The 15832-nt window shown below is 36.5% G+C and overlaps 1 protein-coding gene across 1 annotated transcript in view; it reads left to right on the forward strand.

Moving 5' to 3' along the window:
• The window catches only part of LOC107709973 (protein arginine N-methyltransferase 3-like), a gene marked incomplete at its 5' end in the record, with an annotated part of 32972 nt that extends 17719 nt beyond the window's left edge, over positions 1 to 15253 (forward strand). Inside the window, 3 exons of the mRNA XM_016514647.1 lie at positions 3953 to 4003; positions 5935 to 6022; positions 14863 to 15253. Of these exons, the coding sequence (XP_016370133.1) occupies positions 3953 to 4003; positions 5935 to 6022; positions 14863 to 14972 (249 nt within the window). The remainder of the gene's footprint in view (positions 1 to 3952; positions 4004 to 5934; positions 6023 to 14862) is intronic.
• Between the last annotated feature and the right edge of the window lie 579 nt (positions 15254 to 15832).

Raw genomic sequence — 15832 nt, forward strand, 5'->3', positions numbered from 1 at the left:
CTTCTTGGCACTGAGTGTACAAGTTCATGACACATTTTCACATCTGTGCTGTTTAACTCCTGGAGGATGACCTCCTTAAATGCCCTGGTCTTTAATGGGGAGTGTTGCTCAGCTCGTCTCTACAGAATCTCTCACAGCAGCTCAAGAGCATTAAGATTGAGTGAAATACATGTCCAATGAAGGACTTTCAACTCAGGAGAATGAATATCATCATTGTCATGTTAAAAAAAATGCCCAACAATGCAGAGAATGAGAACCTTTAACAGTTTTGGTTCAACATACTTACCTGTTGATCAATACTTGCCTTAAACTTACACCAGAATATATATATATGTTTTAGTTTTATTTAGAAACTTTCAGGAGGGTGTACTCATTTTTGCAACACAACATTTTATCACTTTGATAAGAAAATGGTATTTTCTTGAATCATTTTAACATTCTTCTTTGGTAACTGATCAAGCAGACTTGCTGGAATATTATATCTCTAAAAAACCATAACATGTCTTCTAAGCAAAGAGTAATTGCTGAATTTGTTAAGTTTCAGAGGGGGTGTACTCATTTATGCTGTGCACTGTAGATCTAGATCAGAAATTGTAAATGTAGATCATATAGCACCATAACCAGTGATTCTTCCATTGTTCATTAACACTGTTGAATATAATGGGAGGCTCAATTTTTGACGCTTTATTTCTACAAATTTCCTGAAATAGTATGAAGTAATTTTTAGTTACTTTTAAGACAAAAGTGTTGGAATCATCTCCTAGAAGAGAAGCAAGAACGTCTGTATTTGTTCTGTTTTAACTACCACTTTTCTACAGCATTTCTGCCTCACTCTGTACTCCAGTTCACTTTATGTAGGTGACTGTGAGTGTTCCTGCAGTTATGTCCTTCCCCTCTAATTAAACCCTGTATATTTGCTTCCAGTGCGGCGGAACGTCAAACTCCGACAGAAAAGCAGAATAACAGGAACGGGAGTTTCGTTGGCATTGGTGTGTGATGTGCACAGAATAAGGGGAGACGCCGGCTGGAGAAGGAGGAGGGGGAGAGCTCGAGGTGGTCGAGTGTGACGCCTCGCACGCGTGAATAAACCCCATCAAAAGCGCATTAGCTCTCCCTCCTCTGCAGCTCGCCGCATAATTGTATTTGGCTGCACCACGCTCTGCTCCGACATGATAGCGCTGGAAAGGGCTTGATGATGAATTGCTCCCCGTTGGTGTTAGCGATGATGATAATTATTAATTTTCCCCCGACCTGTTCTCCAGGTAGACTCGTGCGCCTCCTCCTGGGCCGGGTAACAGCTCGCGCGCATCACTTATCTCCGACATTTCCCGGGTGTGAAGGCTGAACACTTTGATGAGAATAAAAAGCCTCCGTTTCCACCATTTGTCCCCCTTTCCCCCCTTTCCCCCACGCAACTCGGGCTTTTGTGTCTGCTCTTACACTCCGCCCTGGTACGTTAACGGGGGTGTTTTATTTCTGGCAGGGAGTTACTTGGCTCTGACCCCCTTGTTTTTAGTGCGCGTCCTCTTTTGTCGGGTCCCTGTTTCTGTTGACATTTTTGGGCAATTTGCGCTGACAAAAAGGATGAACCTATTTAAAGGAAAGCTTTTGGAGGTGCAGAAATTTTATATATAATATAAGGCAAAAATTATACATCACTTGCTGTTTTATAACAATTATGATTAATTATATACAATTATGGGAAGATTATAGTTGAAAATAAAATGTTTTTAATACAGCAGTAGTGAATTAAAATATATATTGGCTATATTAAAATATAACCATATATTAATATAATTGAGTATAATCCTTAAATTAATAATTTGTATTTAATTATTTAAAAGGACAAACAGCTTTTAAAAAGTAAAAAAAAACATACTGTATATAAACCGTATATATAAACATTAAATTTACTGTATTTATAAACTGTATATATAAAATATACTGTATATATATCAAATTTCATGTTAATTTCCACTGTTTTGCATTTCTGTTTTTAATACTGTTTTGTAAAATTGCCTATTGTAAACAAAGCCCATATGAAGGAATCACGCCAAAGAGAAGTTGTTTGTAGATGTGGTTCTAAAACCTTTATTATGTTGCTGTGGCTTTGTCCTCTTAAAGCTATTTTAACAGAAGAAGAGGAGGATTAATAGTTAGGTGCTCTGCTTCGGTTTGTAGGGGAGGGAGAGAGAGACACAGGCATTAAGCCAGAGCTATATTTCTCCCCACAAGGTCCCTGGGATACTTCAGGCAGAATGGCTCACATTATCACTGCAGTGTCCCCTGGGAGTTCACAGGGTGACTGCGCTCTGTTTTCTGTGTGTGTGTGTGTGTGTGTATCCATCTGTGAGAAGGTGTGTGCAGTGACACAGCTCAGCCATTCATTCAGGGAAATCCTCCTCAATTCACACCTTTCATGACTAAATAAATACTTTAGAAATATAAATTGCTAATTTCAAGTGAATTGCTGTCTTTTGCTATTTGTAATTGCATACAGTTGCATATGGGAAATATTGTACTTGGAAACAACGTTAGTCATCAAAAGAGAAAGTTATGAAATGTTTGTCTCCAATCAATCATATTTATGAGCTGCTGTCTTCAGTGACAACAAAGTTCATGGCGTGCCAAATGACTCGCAAATCCACTCTTCCTAAGGAATTTCAATAAGCAATTAGCCCTGGTTTGGTAATTATTGCTCCACATAATGTCTGATAACGTTCATTACAATCTGTAATTACACTGACCTGACTTTTTTTTTTCTGTCACATCTTCAGTGACGTCTCTTGATCTCAACTGTCATTTCCGATAAAAAGTGATTTGCTTGGATTTGAGAATTATGTTAGGTTTGTATAATATAATGCTGATTTAAAGACTGTCTACATTTATTTACCAAAGCAGCCTGGGACAGAACATTTATTTATAATTTAACTTAATAAAGCAGCTTTTAAAAGAATGTATGATTTCACAAGTTATTTTAAGGTATTATGTAAATTTGTAAGTTGTGGGCAGATTTTATTTTATGTAATGTAATGTAAAATAAGTGACATCTCTAGATCTCAACTGTCATAAATAGTGAATTGGACTGAACGTTAATTTATAATTTAACTTAATGAAGCAACTTTAAAATAATGTATGGTTTCATAAATTATTTTAAGGTATTTTGTAAGTTGTTTTGAGCTTTTTATTTTATTTTATATTATTTATTTTGTTTTATTTTTAAACCTTATTTAATGCACAAGGATGCTTTATAAACAATATTTAATTTGTAAGGTGTCCAGTAAATGGCTGATTTATTTTATTTCATTTTATTTTATTTTATTTATAAATGTTTTCAGAAGAGTGAAAGCTGAAAATGCTCCCAATTTGGTTAAAGAAAAGAGAAACTCCAGTAAACATCTTACTTAAAATTTAGTCACCCCCTTTTCTTTTTTCTTTTTTCTATTGTTGTCTTGCTTACCTCTCTTTTATGCCCCGTTTTCTCTTTATCAGTGTATTCTCTCTCTCTCTTTCTCTTCTCATTGATCTGCTCGCTCTTTGTGTGAGCGAGCAGACCCTCGTGTTGTCAGCTGCGTCAGGATTAAAAGCTATTAGTTCTGCATCATTGCCACTACAAGTATGCTCCTGAGATTGATAGAGTTGCTCCACTGTCATTGGGGGCAGGTTGGGACAAAAAAAGGGTAGTTTTCATTTGCATAATATTGGGTATTTTATACTTTGTGTGTATTAACACAGAAAACAAACAAAAAAAGCATTATTATTCATCACTAGACTATTTAATAAAATGATTATCTTTTTTATATGGAGCGTTTCCACAACACTGTGCTTTTTTTAATCACTTGTCAACATGTCTCTTTTTACCCTGTTTTGCTAATTGCTTCTGCTGGCCCGAACACGTGTGAGCGTTTACCAGAATGTCATGTTCTAACCTCTCTCTCATATTTCATTCCAGGCCATCGTGGGCTATTTTGACATTTTCTTCGACAAGAGCTGCGGAAACAAGGTAAGCAATAGTGCTGTGCTGTTTAACAGCGAGCAATTGCGGTCACGCCTTGCCGTCTTTTAGGCCCGAGGCAATCGCAATACAATCGCCAGCCTCTCATACCTAAATGCTGAAATAAGCATTTGCCTTCCTCCAGTGGCCAACTGGAACAGGCAATGAAATAAACTAAACCCATCAGCCACTAGGAGAGCAATCGTGCGCTGGGTTCTGATAATAGGAATTCAAGCAGGTGGATGTGGAGGGGTCTTGTGTCTTTTGTCCCATTTTTGATGTTTGAACACAGCATCTGAGTTTGTGTTAATGATCTGGTGGATAACCACATCAATTATGTTTGCTTTGGCCTGATTTGGTTTAAAGGAGCAATTGGTTTGTTTTCTGACCTGGTAAACTTAAAGCTGCAGTCCGTAAGTTTTGCCTCTTTGTCGCCATCTCTGTTTGAAAACCTGCAATTGCAGCTGTCTGCGGAATTATCTTCCCTGCGTGGGTTGTGTGCCGGCACGGCTCCAGCGCGGATGAATCTAATGTTCTGAAGAGTATGTGTGGCAGTCAGTCACCGCACCGGAATATTGATTTTGAATCATTTTTAACCAAAAAAAAGTTACGGACTGCAGCTTTAATTTTGCATTTTATTTTGGCCCATTTTCTGTCTCTGTCATCTTCATTCCAGTTTACCGTTAACGGTAATCACAGATCATTTTGTTATCGTCAGCCCATAAAGATTATAGATAAGGTCACAGTATGTTTTCCCACTTCTCTCAAGTTTCCCTAAATTCAGTCTCTATCGTCACCTTGTAATGAATTTGTAATGAAATAATTTGCAGTAATTTTTTTAATTGAACTTTATACTGCCACCTATCAGCCTGGATGTATGGAAGCTTATTTTTGTTATTCTGGAATAAAAAATAAAAAGGTAATTGCGACTTTTTTTCTCACAATTGCGAGTTTTTATCTCACAATCGCAAGTTATAAACTCATACCTGCGAATTTACATCTCGCATGCAGATGTTTTTCTCGGAATTCTGACTTTACATCTTGCAATTGTTTTTTTTTTTTAATAATCTTACAATTCTGGCATTTTTTCTTGCAGTTGCGAGTTTATATTTCACTATACTGACTTTTTTCAGAATTCTGAGTTTGCATCTCACAATTTTGATTTTTTTTCATAGAATTCTAACTCAATGTCTCGCAATTCTGTTTCATTTGTTTCTGCCACAGAATAAAAAAAAAAAAAAGTTAATTGTTACTTTTTATCTCACAATTCTGACTTTTTTTCTCAGAACTGGGAGTTTATATCTCACAATTTTTACTTAATATTCCACAATTTTGAGTTTATGTATCTTGCAATTGCGAGAGGAACAAATCTAAATTGTGAGATTGTGAGGAAAAAGTCACAATTACCTTTTTTATTTTTTATTCCATGGCAGAAATAAGCTTCCATATACAGGTGCATCTCAATAAATTAGAATGTTGTGGAAAAGTTCATTTATCATCGCACAAAAGCAAGCGTTTTTAGTTAGTAGTGCTTTTCAGAAAGGCAGACAAGTTTATCACCAGTAATTGATTTATTCTGCAATCAAAAGTGTCCGATAATTAGGGGTTTACTGGGATGAAGTGAGTATTATTTGGTCATGTAATCTCATCTTGGCGGTCACCATGACAGGGCGACCCTCCTTATGTAGAATAAAACGACTCATTTGATTTTTACGTGTAAATCTTTTTGTAATGTAAAAAAGAACTACCTAAATATTATTTGTAAATATTTATTTGCATTAATCCTCTTTAGTCATTAAGTTTTCCACTTACTCACTTACAGAATCAGTCACTATTCTTTCTAATCAGTCACTTTTCAAAATAAGTCAAGCAGGGCAAGAGCATTTTCCTGTTGATCTTAACATAAACAGGTTTTTAATGCAGCTATGTTTTAATTTTAGATCATGTTCTCCACTGCTCCAGACTGCACCAAGACTCACTGGAAACAGACGGTGTTCTTACTAGAAAGCCCTATCCCTGTCAAAACCGGTTTGTACCCTGTTCACACATGCTTGCTACTTGTTTTAACTGTCTCCACACTAGTGTTTGCAAGTACTTGTGTCTGTCTTTAAATTGTGATGAGATCTGGCAAGTACATATGCAGCCATCACCTTTCTTTAAAACACACAAAAAAAGATGTGTGTCACAGGGAGGTGTATCTTATCTTTCTTTACCCTGACAGTTGATTCTTAGACGGTGACACAGGTTATCCGTCAGTCATTGAGAGATAGACACATGATGGAGCAGTTCTAGAGCTCGTCCACATAAACCATGCAGTTTGTTCTTTCTGTTGATAAATATATATGATGATATATATTGTGTCTTGAGAATCATTCCTACAGGGTTTTGAGAAGACACAACACATCAAGTCTGTAGACAGATTTATTTTGGGGCATTGTTTTTATGATCCCTATGTTTTATGTTGTTCTAACACAGTATATAAAGCCATGATCCGCACTCAACAAAAATAGTCTTCTTTTTCCGTTTTATTTTACATTCATCACCAGTAGGCTTTATGTTGTTCTAACACAAAATCATATGACCAGTTGAGGTTGTGTGCAATCTGATTACATGGTATTTTCACATAGAACCAATAATCAATTTATTTATTTTAGATTAGATTAGATTATTCAACTTTATTGTCTTTGCTAATGTTACAGTACAAGGCAACGAAATACAGTTAGCATCTAACCAGAAGTGCATTGGTAGCGGTTATTTACATATATACAGTTGATAATAAATATGAATGGGTATTAAAATATGAATAATCTGAACGACAGAAGCAGTAGATATAAAAAGGAGGGGGTGTATACAGTGAGTACAGTAGTTAGGAATAGTGCAATGGAGAAATATTTTGTGTACATTGGTTATGATATAAGGTTATGCAAATTATTAACAGTGAGCCCAAAGGATTATTTCTAAAAATTATTTCTTGTGAGCCCAAAAGATTTTTACCATTGAACACATTTTTAGATATGCTTACAAAGCATTTAAGAGCACAAACGAATAAGAGATTTTTTTTTTGTTAGATAACAATTAGTCGCCACTGAAGCTTAGAAAATTAAACTGTAAAAAGTATTTTTTCTGTTTTTAATTAATTAAAAACTGTTTGTTGAATCATGCAAATAAGCAAAATAATACAAAAAATACATTATATATGTGTATGTGTGTGTATAATTAAAAACTTTTAATTAAATATGTATTTGTTTAATTCATTACATATTTTGTATATAATGTAAAAAATGTTTTATATTTATATTAGATCTTGTATTATGATATATATGTAAATATGATATATGATTCACATAAAAATTTTAAAAGGCTTTTGCTTTTATTATTTTATATATTTGTTTATTTGTATATATATATATATATGCTTTTATTCATTTTTCTTATTCATATTAGTTAATTCACTTATTAATAATAATATTAATGTAATTGCAGTGGTGCTAAAATTATATTAATTGTACAAATATAATACAAATATAATAATTGTAGTAGTGCTTTTTTGTCCATATAAAGAGGTTTGGTTCTTGTAATGAGGACTCAAGTGTGAAAACACTATAAAACAGCATCATTAATCTCAGCCAGAAACTGCTTCATTTATATGTACCTTTCTTTGTCATTTTATTTTAATATTGGTTTATCTTCATATTATTTATTTTTAACCGGCTATTGCAGAATTGCATGAATATCAGTACTCTATTGTTTAATTAAAAGAAGCAAATAATGGGAGAAAACCCAAATAAACAGTGAGAGGGAAGTGAATCAGAACCGGAAAGTTATTAAAAATCATATTGCCTCATGTTTAGGTATAAGAGCAACGCAGACCATTTACACTTTTAGATCAAGGCTCCGTATGTCCGTAGATGGCGAGACAGTGTCCCGGCCGTGCTAACAGATGAAGTGTGTCTTATCATAATGGGAATCGGAGAAATGTCATCTGATGCGCAGATGGATGAAGGCGCTTTAGCCAGTTTCTCTGATACAGCACACTATTATAAATGACTGTGTCCTAACTGTAGCTGTCCACGGGCATTACCATGGACAGTCCCTGCAGAAGCCGTTCAATGATAAGAGTGCCGTCCACTTGAAGGTCCGCTAATGCTACTCCTGCATTGCTGATACCACTGTCAGATTATAATCAGAAGGCACAGTCGTGTGATTATATTGTTTGGCATATTTTACCATTTTGCAGTAGCTCCAGAAAATGCCTAATCTATAAACAGTGTCCCTCACACTGGACATTTATAGTGACTAACCTTGATTAGGTTATTTGTAGTTTATATTTTACTCACATGCACACTAACCTAGCTCTGCGAAATTCCCATTGCCTCTGGATTAGCACCATATGGGTTTAGAGTTTTCGTCTTCTGTTTGCTTTGCTGTTGTCAAGACCATATATGTGTGTGAATTAAAAGAAATGGGAAAAATTGGTATAAGAGAAACATGTTTGGGGGAAACAAGTGTTTTATGTGTTTTTGGGCATGTACCATGATAATACTGAAGTATAATTTGGAGTACCATGTACAAATTTGTTTAACATTGTATAAGAATGACATTTTATTATAAAATGGTATTTTGTCATTATTCAGTACCATGGTACATTACTGTTCAGATGTTTGGGGTCAGTATTTTTTATTTATTTTTTTTTAATTCAGCAAGGGCATTAGTTGATAAAAAAAAATAATTAGTAATTGCCTTTGTTCAATTTATACTCATTTTTCAGTTGCATTTATGTGTTAAAGTAGTGGTGTTAGTTTATCTTATTGATTTAGTACAGTTATTATAAAAAAAAAATGAATGCATTTAATCATGACCTGCCAAACCGCACTTACTGTGAGCAGGAAGCACAGGATGAGTAAGGATTCGTTCACAGATGACGCAAAATGCGAAACACATCTAAAAGTTATTTTTAACTTGATTTGGCACTTGATATGACATGATTTAGTTTTATTGATTAAAATTAAAAGATAAGAACCGTACATTCCTGTATTGTATCCTACAAAAATAGGAATCTTTTCAAACAATGTGAAGAATTACATTTGACATTCTTCTCACTTTACTTAATACATGATTTGTAACTTGTGAATTTAAATTGGATTTCTTTTCTAAACAATAACAGTAATGTGTTTTGTGTTGTCAAGCTGTCATTTGCATAAAAGAAAAATTATTGTTAGAAGAAAAATGCATTCCTGTCAGCTTCTTCTCTTGTTTGTGTTAGTTTAGTAATTACTTTTCAGAAGTGTGATGAGAGGGGAGTATTCAACGAAAATGCAAAACGCCTTCAGATTCTGTCGCATCAATTAAAGCAGCCTTCATTTGTCATGATTTAGTTGGTTTTGCCGATCATTAAAAGGAAAAGATTGAGAACGTTTTCTTGAAAAGCTTCATTTGTCATGCGTAACCAACCTTTGAGCTCGAATAAAAGAGGTCACCCTGTGTTGAATGGTCTTGGGACATTTTGAGGGTAGAAAGTGTATTGCACATCATGTCTGCTCTCCAAATAAGGTATTCTACAGCTGAATGTTGGTATTAGACTTTAAGAACAAGGCTGCTTATTGAATCAACCATGCAATGCTTTTTGTAGTGCTTTAAAGTAGTTTAAACTCACAGGAAGTGCAGTCCGTCTGCAGTGTGAAAAGGTCCTTGAGGTGTCAGAGCAAGGTTCCTTTAGGGGGAGGTGCGATTATTTGATAGACGGGGGCACCGTGGTGAGCTGGTGATTCCGAAGACCTGTTTTATGCATCTCCTTTACAGGGGCCACAGATTTATGAGGTTATGCGCTGCAGAGCGAGAGAGAAGTTTTATAATGCAGCTTTTGTATCTTGTGATGCAGTGTTTGGGAAGGCTTTTCCTGAAAACTGCTTTGATTGGACATTAGATACATTGATGTTTAATTATAAGTCCATGCTGCAAAAATAATCTAAATAGTCTTTAAGGGGATAGTTCACCCAAAAATGAAAATTCTGTCATCATTTAACTCCAAATCCATTCCAAATCGGTACAACTTTTTTCATTCAATGAAATCATTAAATAGACAAAAACAGTTCTACAAAATTTGTGTTGCATAAAAGAAATTAAGTCATACAGGTGTTTAGAGACATTAAGATGAGCAAACAATACAGAAGTTTCGTTTTCAAGTGAACTTTCCCTTTAAATTAAAGGAATACTTCACCCAAATAATGAAAATTTACTGAAAATTGACCAGCAGGCCACCCAAGATACAGATGAATTTGTTTCGTCATAGGAACAAATTTGAGAAATGTATCATTACTTCACTTGCTCACTAATGGATCCTCTGCAGTGAATGGGTGCTGTGAGTCCAAACAGCTGATAAAAACATCACACTAATCCACAAGTAATCCACACCACTCCAGTCCATCAGTTAATGTCATATGAGGGAAAAGCCATCCATCAAGGCGTTTTAATTTTTAAATGTTTAACTTTCACTTCTATACAATAATCCATAATAACTGTTTTGGGATGTTTGCTTGTAAACAGTGCCTAATCTTTGCATATTTTTCTCCTGATTCAGATGAGACAGCTTTGTCACTGGAAAAAGCAATATTATGGATAGAGGACTTCTAATGGTTAAAGATAAAAATGTTATTACAAACATGCAGCTTTTTGCTTCACAAGACATTAATTGATGGACTGGAGTGGTGTGGATTACTTGTGGATTATTGTGATGTTTTTATCAGCTGTTTGGACTCTCATTCTGACGGCACACATTCACTGTAGAGGATCCATTGGTGAGCAAGTGATGCTAAATTTCTCCAAATCTGTTCAGATGAAGAAACAAACATCCAAAGAGATATTCTTTATAAAAGTTCAGGGTCAGCCACGCCTACCTAAAACGGCTCGTTCTAACACGCCCCCACATGTCTACGTCACGATGTGGGAAGATTTGCATAACGCCGCCCAAATGTTCACGCAAAGAAAGAAGGCGTAACTTTTATTCTCGCTGTAGTATTGTTGCTGCCGCCATGTCGTGAAGGCGCTGTGTGTTTCGTTGTGAAAGCGAAACTACTTTGTTTGGTCTTCCAAAAGAGGACGATATCTGCTTCGTCATGCCTGGAGCTGTTCCGTGCTGGTCGCTGAGGAAATACATCAACTTCTCGCTGTGGATCGCCGGATCGGCTTTCACCGTGGACGAAGCGGAGTCCAGCCCGGGGTCGTTACATGTGGTTGCCGCAAGCCCTCCGGACGCTCCTTCGTCGAATCCGCTGCCTCTGCTCACTCTAGCCCGGCCTCAGCTCACGCTAAGCCGCGGCTTCCACTCACGCTAGGCCGCCGTGTTTTTCGTTGTGAAAGCGAAACTACTTTGTTTGGTCTTCCAAAAATGGACACGACTAGAAATCAGTGGTTAAGTTGTATTTACAACACTGTTCCAGAACAGTTCAACCCAAATATTCAGATGTGTGCAGCGCATTTTATGGAGGACTGTTTCCTGATCCTGATAGAGTAGACCACAATGCCGACTGTTCTGACTCACAGACTGTAAGTACTTTTTTTATATTTAAAGAATTTGCCACTGACGATTCAAACGCGAGTTTTGAGCAGTGTAGAGTAGCACTTGTTGTTTGTCATTTCTCCGATCACAAATGCAGACATGGTTTTATGTTTACGCGGCGCGATGCAACGCGTAAAAAGACAGTATAAGTCATATAATCCGTAATTATGTCCCCACTGGATGCAACAAATGCCTCGTTTATAATGGGTTTTCATGTTTTTGTCTCGTCGCTCCGGCCGGACAGGGCATCACAATATGGTAAGGGGCGTAACATTTCCATCACACGCTTGAGGTATTCGGCCAATCACAACGCACTGGATAGCTGGCCAATCAGAGCACACCTCGCTTTTCAGACCGATGAGCTTTGTAAAAATCTACTCGTTTCAGAAACAGTAATGTGCAGTATGTGGAAAATAATGTGTTTTTTGAACCTTAAACTGCATAAACACATTTCATTACACCAAATACACAAAATAATGTTCTTTTTAGCAACATCATATGACCCCTTTAAATAAATGTTTGCGTAGACTATGACGCTTGTTCTGTACATTTGCACACCAGCTTGTTGATTAGCAGTCACGTTTCTTCAAGGAATTCATCAAGATGTTTTACGTTGTCTCGTCCATTTCTTGTTTCAGCCTCTGTCACCCTTGGTTGCATTGGCATGTTTAATGCAAATGGCACTGTGATGTATGACGGCTCTAGAAGCAGCCTTGTCTCCTTCATTTAATTAACATGCACCAACAGCTTCTTTCTCATAGATCGCCAATCTTTTTCTCGCCTCTACTGTCAGAATAAAATCTTGCAGTAACTACATCCCAAACTGCTTTACTCTGAGATTTAACCAGGAATTGTAGGGTCAAGTAATTTAACTCTCTGTGTCTCTTGGTTCTCTCTACAGACCTCTGTGTATCAAAGCCCATTAGCAGTAACTGGGAAAGTGTTTGTTATGAAGTGCAGACACACACCAGTGTGATGCACACAGCTATTTTCTGCAGGGCACGGAAGTTTAATAGATCTTTCTATCATTTGTGCTCATGCTGGTCAAGAGAAAACCTACTGTGCATGCTTTTTACTTTTCATAGGCAATATGTGATCTGTCAAGTCTTTCACTGCACAGCTGATTTTAATTAAAGGATTTCTTGCTAGATCAATTGTTTTACAAAAAAAAAAATAGGCTTCAGCTTTTTATTTGTGCTTTCTCACTATTGAACAAATATTTTGATGATTTCTATTCCTGACATATTAATGCATGGCTTGTTTGCCAAGCAGTTCCTAAAGGACCGTTCTGTGTATTATAAGCATGTAGGCAAAAATCATTAGGTAAAACTGGAACTGGAAAATTTCTTACGATTCCCAACCCAATCGTAAGACATTTTCCAGTTCCAGTTTTGCCTAATGATTCCAGTTCCGATTCCATTAACTATTTTTATTAAAATAATTAAGGAAAACCAGTTAATTCCATTTTTATGACCACAATTTCAACTGTTTTTTCTTTTTCTTTTTTTTTTTGGTAATGCTCCCAATGCTTTGCTCACGCGTTGCACCAGAACTGTTTTCAGATCCAAATGAATAATGAATTTTGCACAATTTTTTTTGCAGTATTTTGCAGAAAACTGAGTTAGTTGTGTATTAGAACCTTTGTTGGTTCTCAACCTTATTAGCGCATGCTGAAGGTTTGTCGTCTACCCCTTTAAATGCTCGAGTATAGTGTGGAAGCCCGTTTCTGCCATGGAACAAAAAAAAACAAGGTATTTGTGACTTTTTATCTCACAATTTCCATCTGAATTGTGAGATATAAACTCAGAATTGTGTGATATAAATGTTGTGTCCAAAATCAAAAATGTATTTATTGTATGCCAAAAAAGTAGTATGTCCGAATACGTAGTATTCGAAAAACAGTAGGCAAAAAGTACGCAGATGTGCATTCAATGGACACTTTACTATCCCATGAGGCCATGGGAGAGGATTTGTGAATGGCTGTGAAACAACACAACTGACGCTAGAGGTCACATGACCATATCAACATGGTGGATCTAGTACGTCCCAATTTCTTTTATACTACCCATATAATGGTCACAAAGTAAGTTCAAATTCAAATGTAGTACCTACTCAGAGAGTACATGACGCACCAAAAATTCTGAATTCTATTTCTCACAATTCTGAGTTTACATCTCGCTATTCTGACTTTTTTTCTCTGAATTCTGAGTTTATATCTTGCAATTCTGACTTTTTGATTTCGCCACGAAATAAAAAGGTAATTGCGGCTTTTTATCTTGCAGTTCTTACTTTATGTCTTGCAATTATTGATTTTTATCTCGCAATTTTCCTCAATTTTGCGAAAGAAGTCAGAATTGTGATATGTAAGTTAAGAATTGCGAGAAGAAAAGTCTGATTTTTGAGATAAAACGTTGCAATTACCTTTTATTTTTTTTATTCCATGGTGGAAACAAGCTTCCATATATTCCTCTGTGGCCGTATAGTTGTGGTATAGACTAGAATTAGAAAGATTATTTAAACTTTATAGTTTTTATCCTTGGTGTGAACAGGCCTCAACAGTCTTGTACTTGCATCCAAAAATAACTTTTTGAGGGGAAGGAAAAGTGAATTGTGAAAGAATGAATTTTTAATGTTCTTTTAAGGGGATCATTTGACAGTAAATGGTAGAAGTAAGAAAACCAATGTGACAGCTGCAGCGTGCTGTGACGGTCACATCTGACTTCTCCCTATCTCCTCATGTCAAAATGCTGCAGTCAGCATATTTTTATCTCATGTAACCTGCAGCAAAGAAAGAAATGGCGGGGGGCGGAGGGCTTGTTTGTCAAATGGGTAAACTTTCATTTACATCTGGTAGTGAAATGTGAAGTTAATCAAAGTGATTATCTGGAGTAATCATCGTCATTGTCTTCAGGCCTTCCCGATAAAATGTGCCGCCTGTATTCCTACTGTAGTCGTACTGTAGCAAGCAGCAGCTTTCTCTGCCATCTGGAGCCAAGTGGCATGTCATCTTCCCCTGATTCGCTCTCAGCTTTTTAATCGCATCTTTCTCTTCTCAGCTGCATGGTTTCAGTTTTGTTCAGTGAGAGGCGGTAGACATTTCCACTTTTGTTATTACACAGCTCTGAGTTTTGACAGAAAAGTGTCAGTTGTGGCTGAGCTGTATGGTAATAAAAAGTGAATATTTACTCTTGTATGTAAACGCATGCCAGGAAAGCTCAAATATCTTACATTTCAAGCTGGTGTGAAGGCATGTCACAATGTAGATTGATTTGTGTCAAATCCCGTTTTTCACTCTCTATTTCTCCTTGTGCAGGAGAGGAACTTCCAGGTCAAATCGTAGTGCATAAGAACAGAAAGGACCCCAGAGCGCTGCTGATCACACTTGACATCGCTGGCCGGAAGCAAACCTACAGCCTCCAGTGAAGAAGTTGTTTTATTGGGGGGAAAACACATACTTGGAGCAATGCAGTGTTTAATAACTGAAACATCATATTAAAAAGTTTTTCTACCAAACATCAATCATTCGTGGGTTGTACATTGAGCCATATTGGAAGTTGTTCTCTCTGTGACAATTAACAGGACCGTACACTGAGTCAACAACTTGGGCAACTAATGAAAGTCAGATTTTGTTTTAAACCTCTTAATGTTCATATATTAGGGCCTGGAAGAAGTCTGATTTCCTACTTGTTTGAATAATGACTGAGTGAATAAAGTAAAAGCTTCCATGAAATTTTAATGGTTTTATGTTTTACCATAAAAGTGACACTAAAGTCCCCCGAGTCCTTTTTGTTTTACAAAGGTTAGAGACGCAAGATGGCGATAAGCAGTTATGGAAATACCTATTTATTTCCACAAACCGATAAAAAAAAAATAAAAAAAACGTTCCGTGGTTCTTTTACTTCATCGCGCAATGACGTCATTTGCATACGTATGTCTAGCAACTTAGCCTTGAAACATTAAAGACCGAGCATTCACTTAGTGAAAGCAGACAAATGAAGCACGCCGATATTGTAGAACAGGGGTGTCAAACTCAATTCCTGGAGGGCCGGAGCCCTGCAGAGTTTTGTTCCAACCCTGCTCCGACACACATACCATGTAGTTTTCAAATTAGCCTGAAGGACTTGATTAGTTGGATCAGGTGTGTTTAATTAGAGTTGAATCTAAACTCTGGAGGGCTCTGGCCCTCCACAACCCTGTTGTAAAAGATAGGTTGCCTTGAAATAGGTCACCTCTGAATGCCACGATTAACCAATCAGAATAAAGTTTTCAGGGAGCTGTGTAAC

The sequence above is a fragment of the Sinocyclocheilus rhinocerous genome, unplaced genomic scaffold (genome assembly GCF_001515625.1).
Source record: "Sinocyclocheilus rhinocerous isolate Xijiao unplaced genomic scaffold, SAMN03320098_v1.1 scaffold2824, whole genome shotgun sequence".
Lineage (NCBI taxonomy): Eukaryota > Metazoa > Chordata > Actinopteri > Cypriniformes > Cyprinidae > Sinocyclocheilus > Sinocyclocheilus rhinocerous.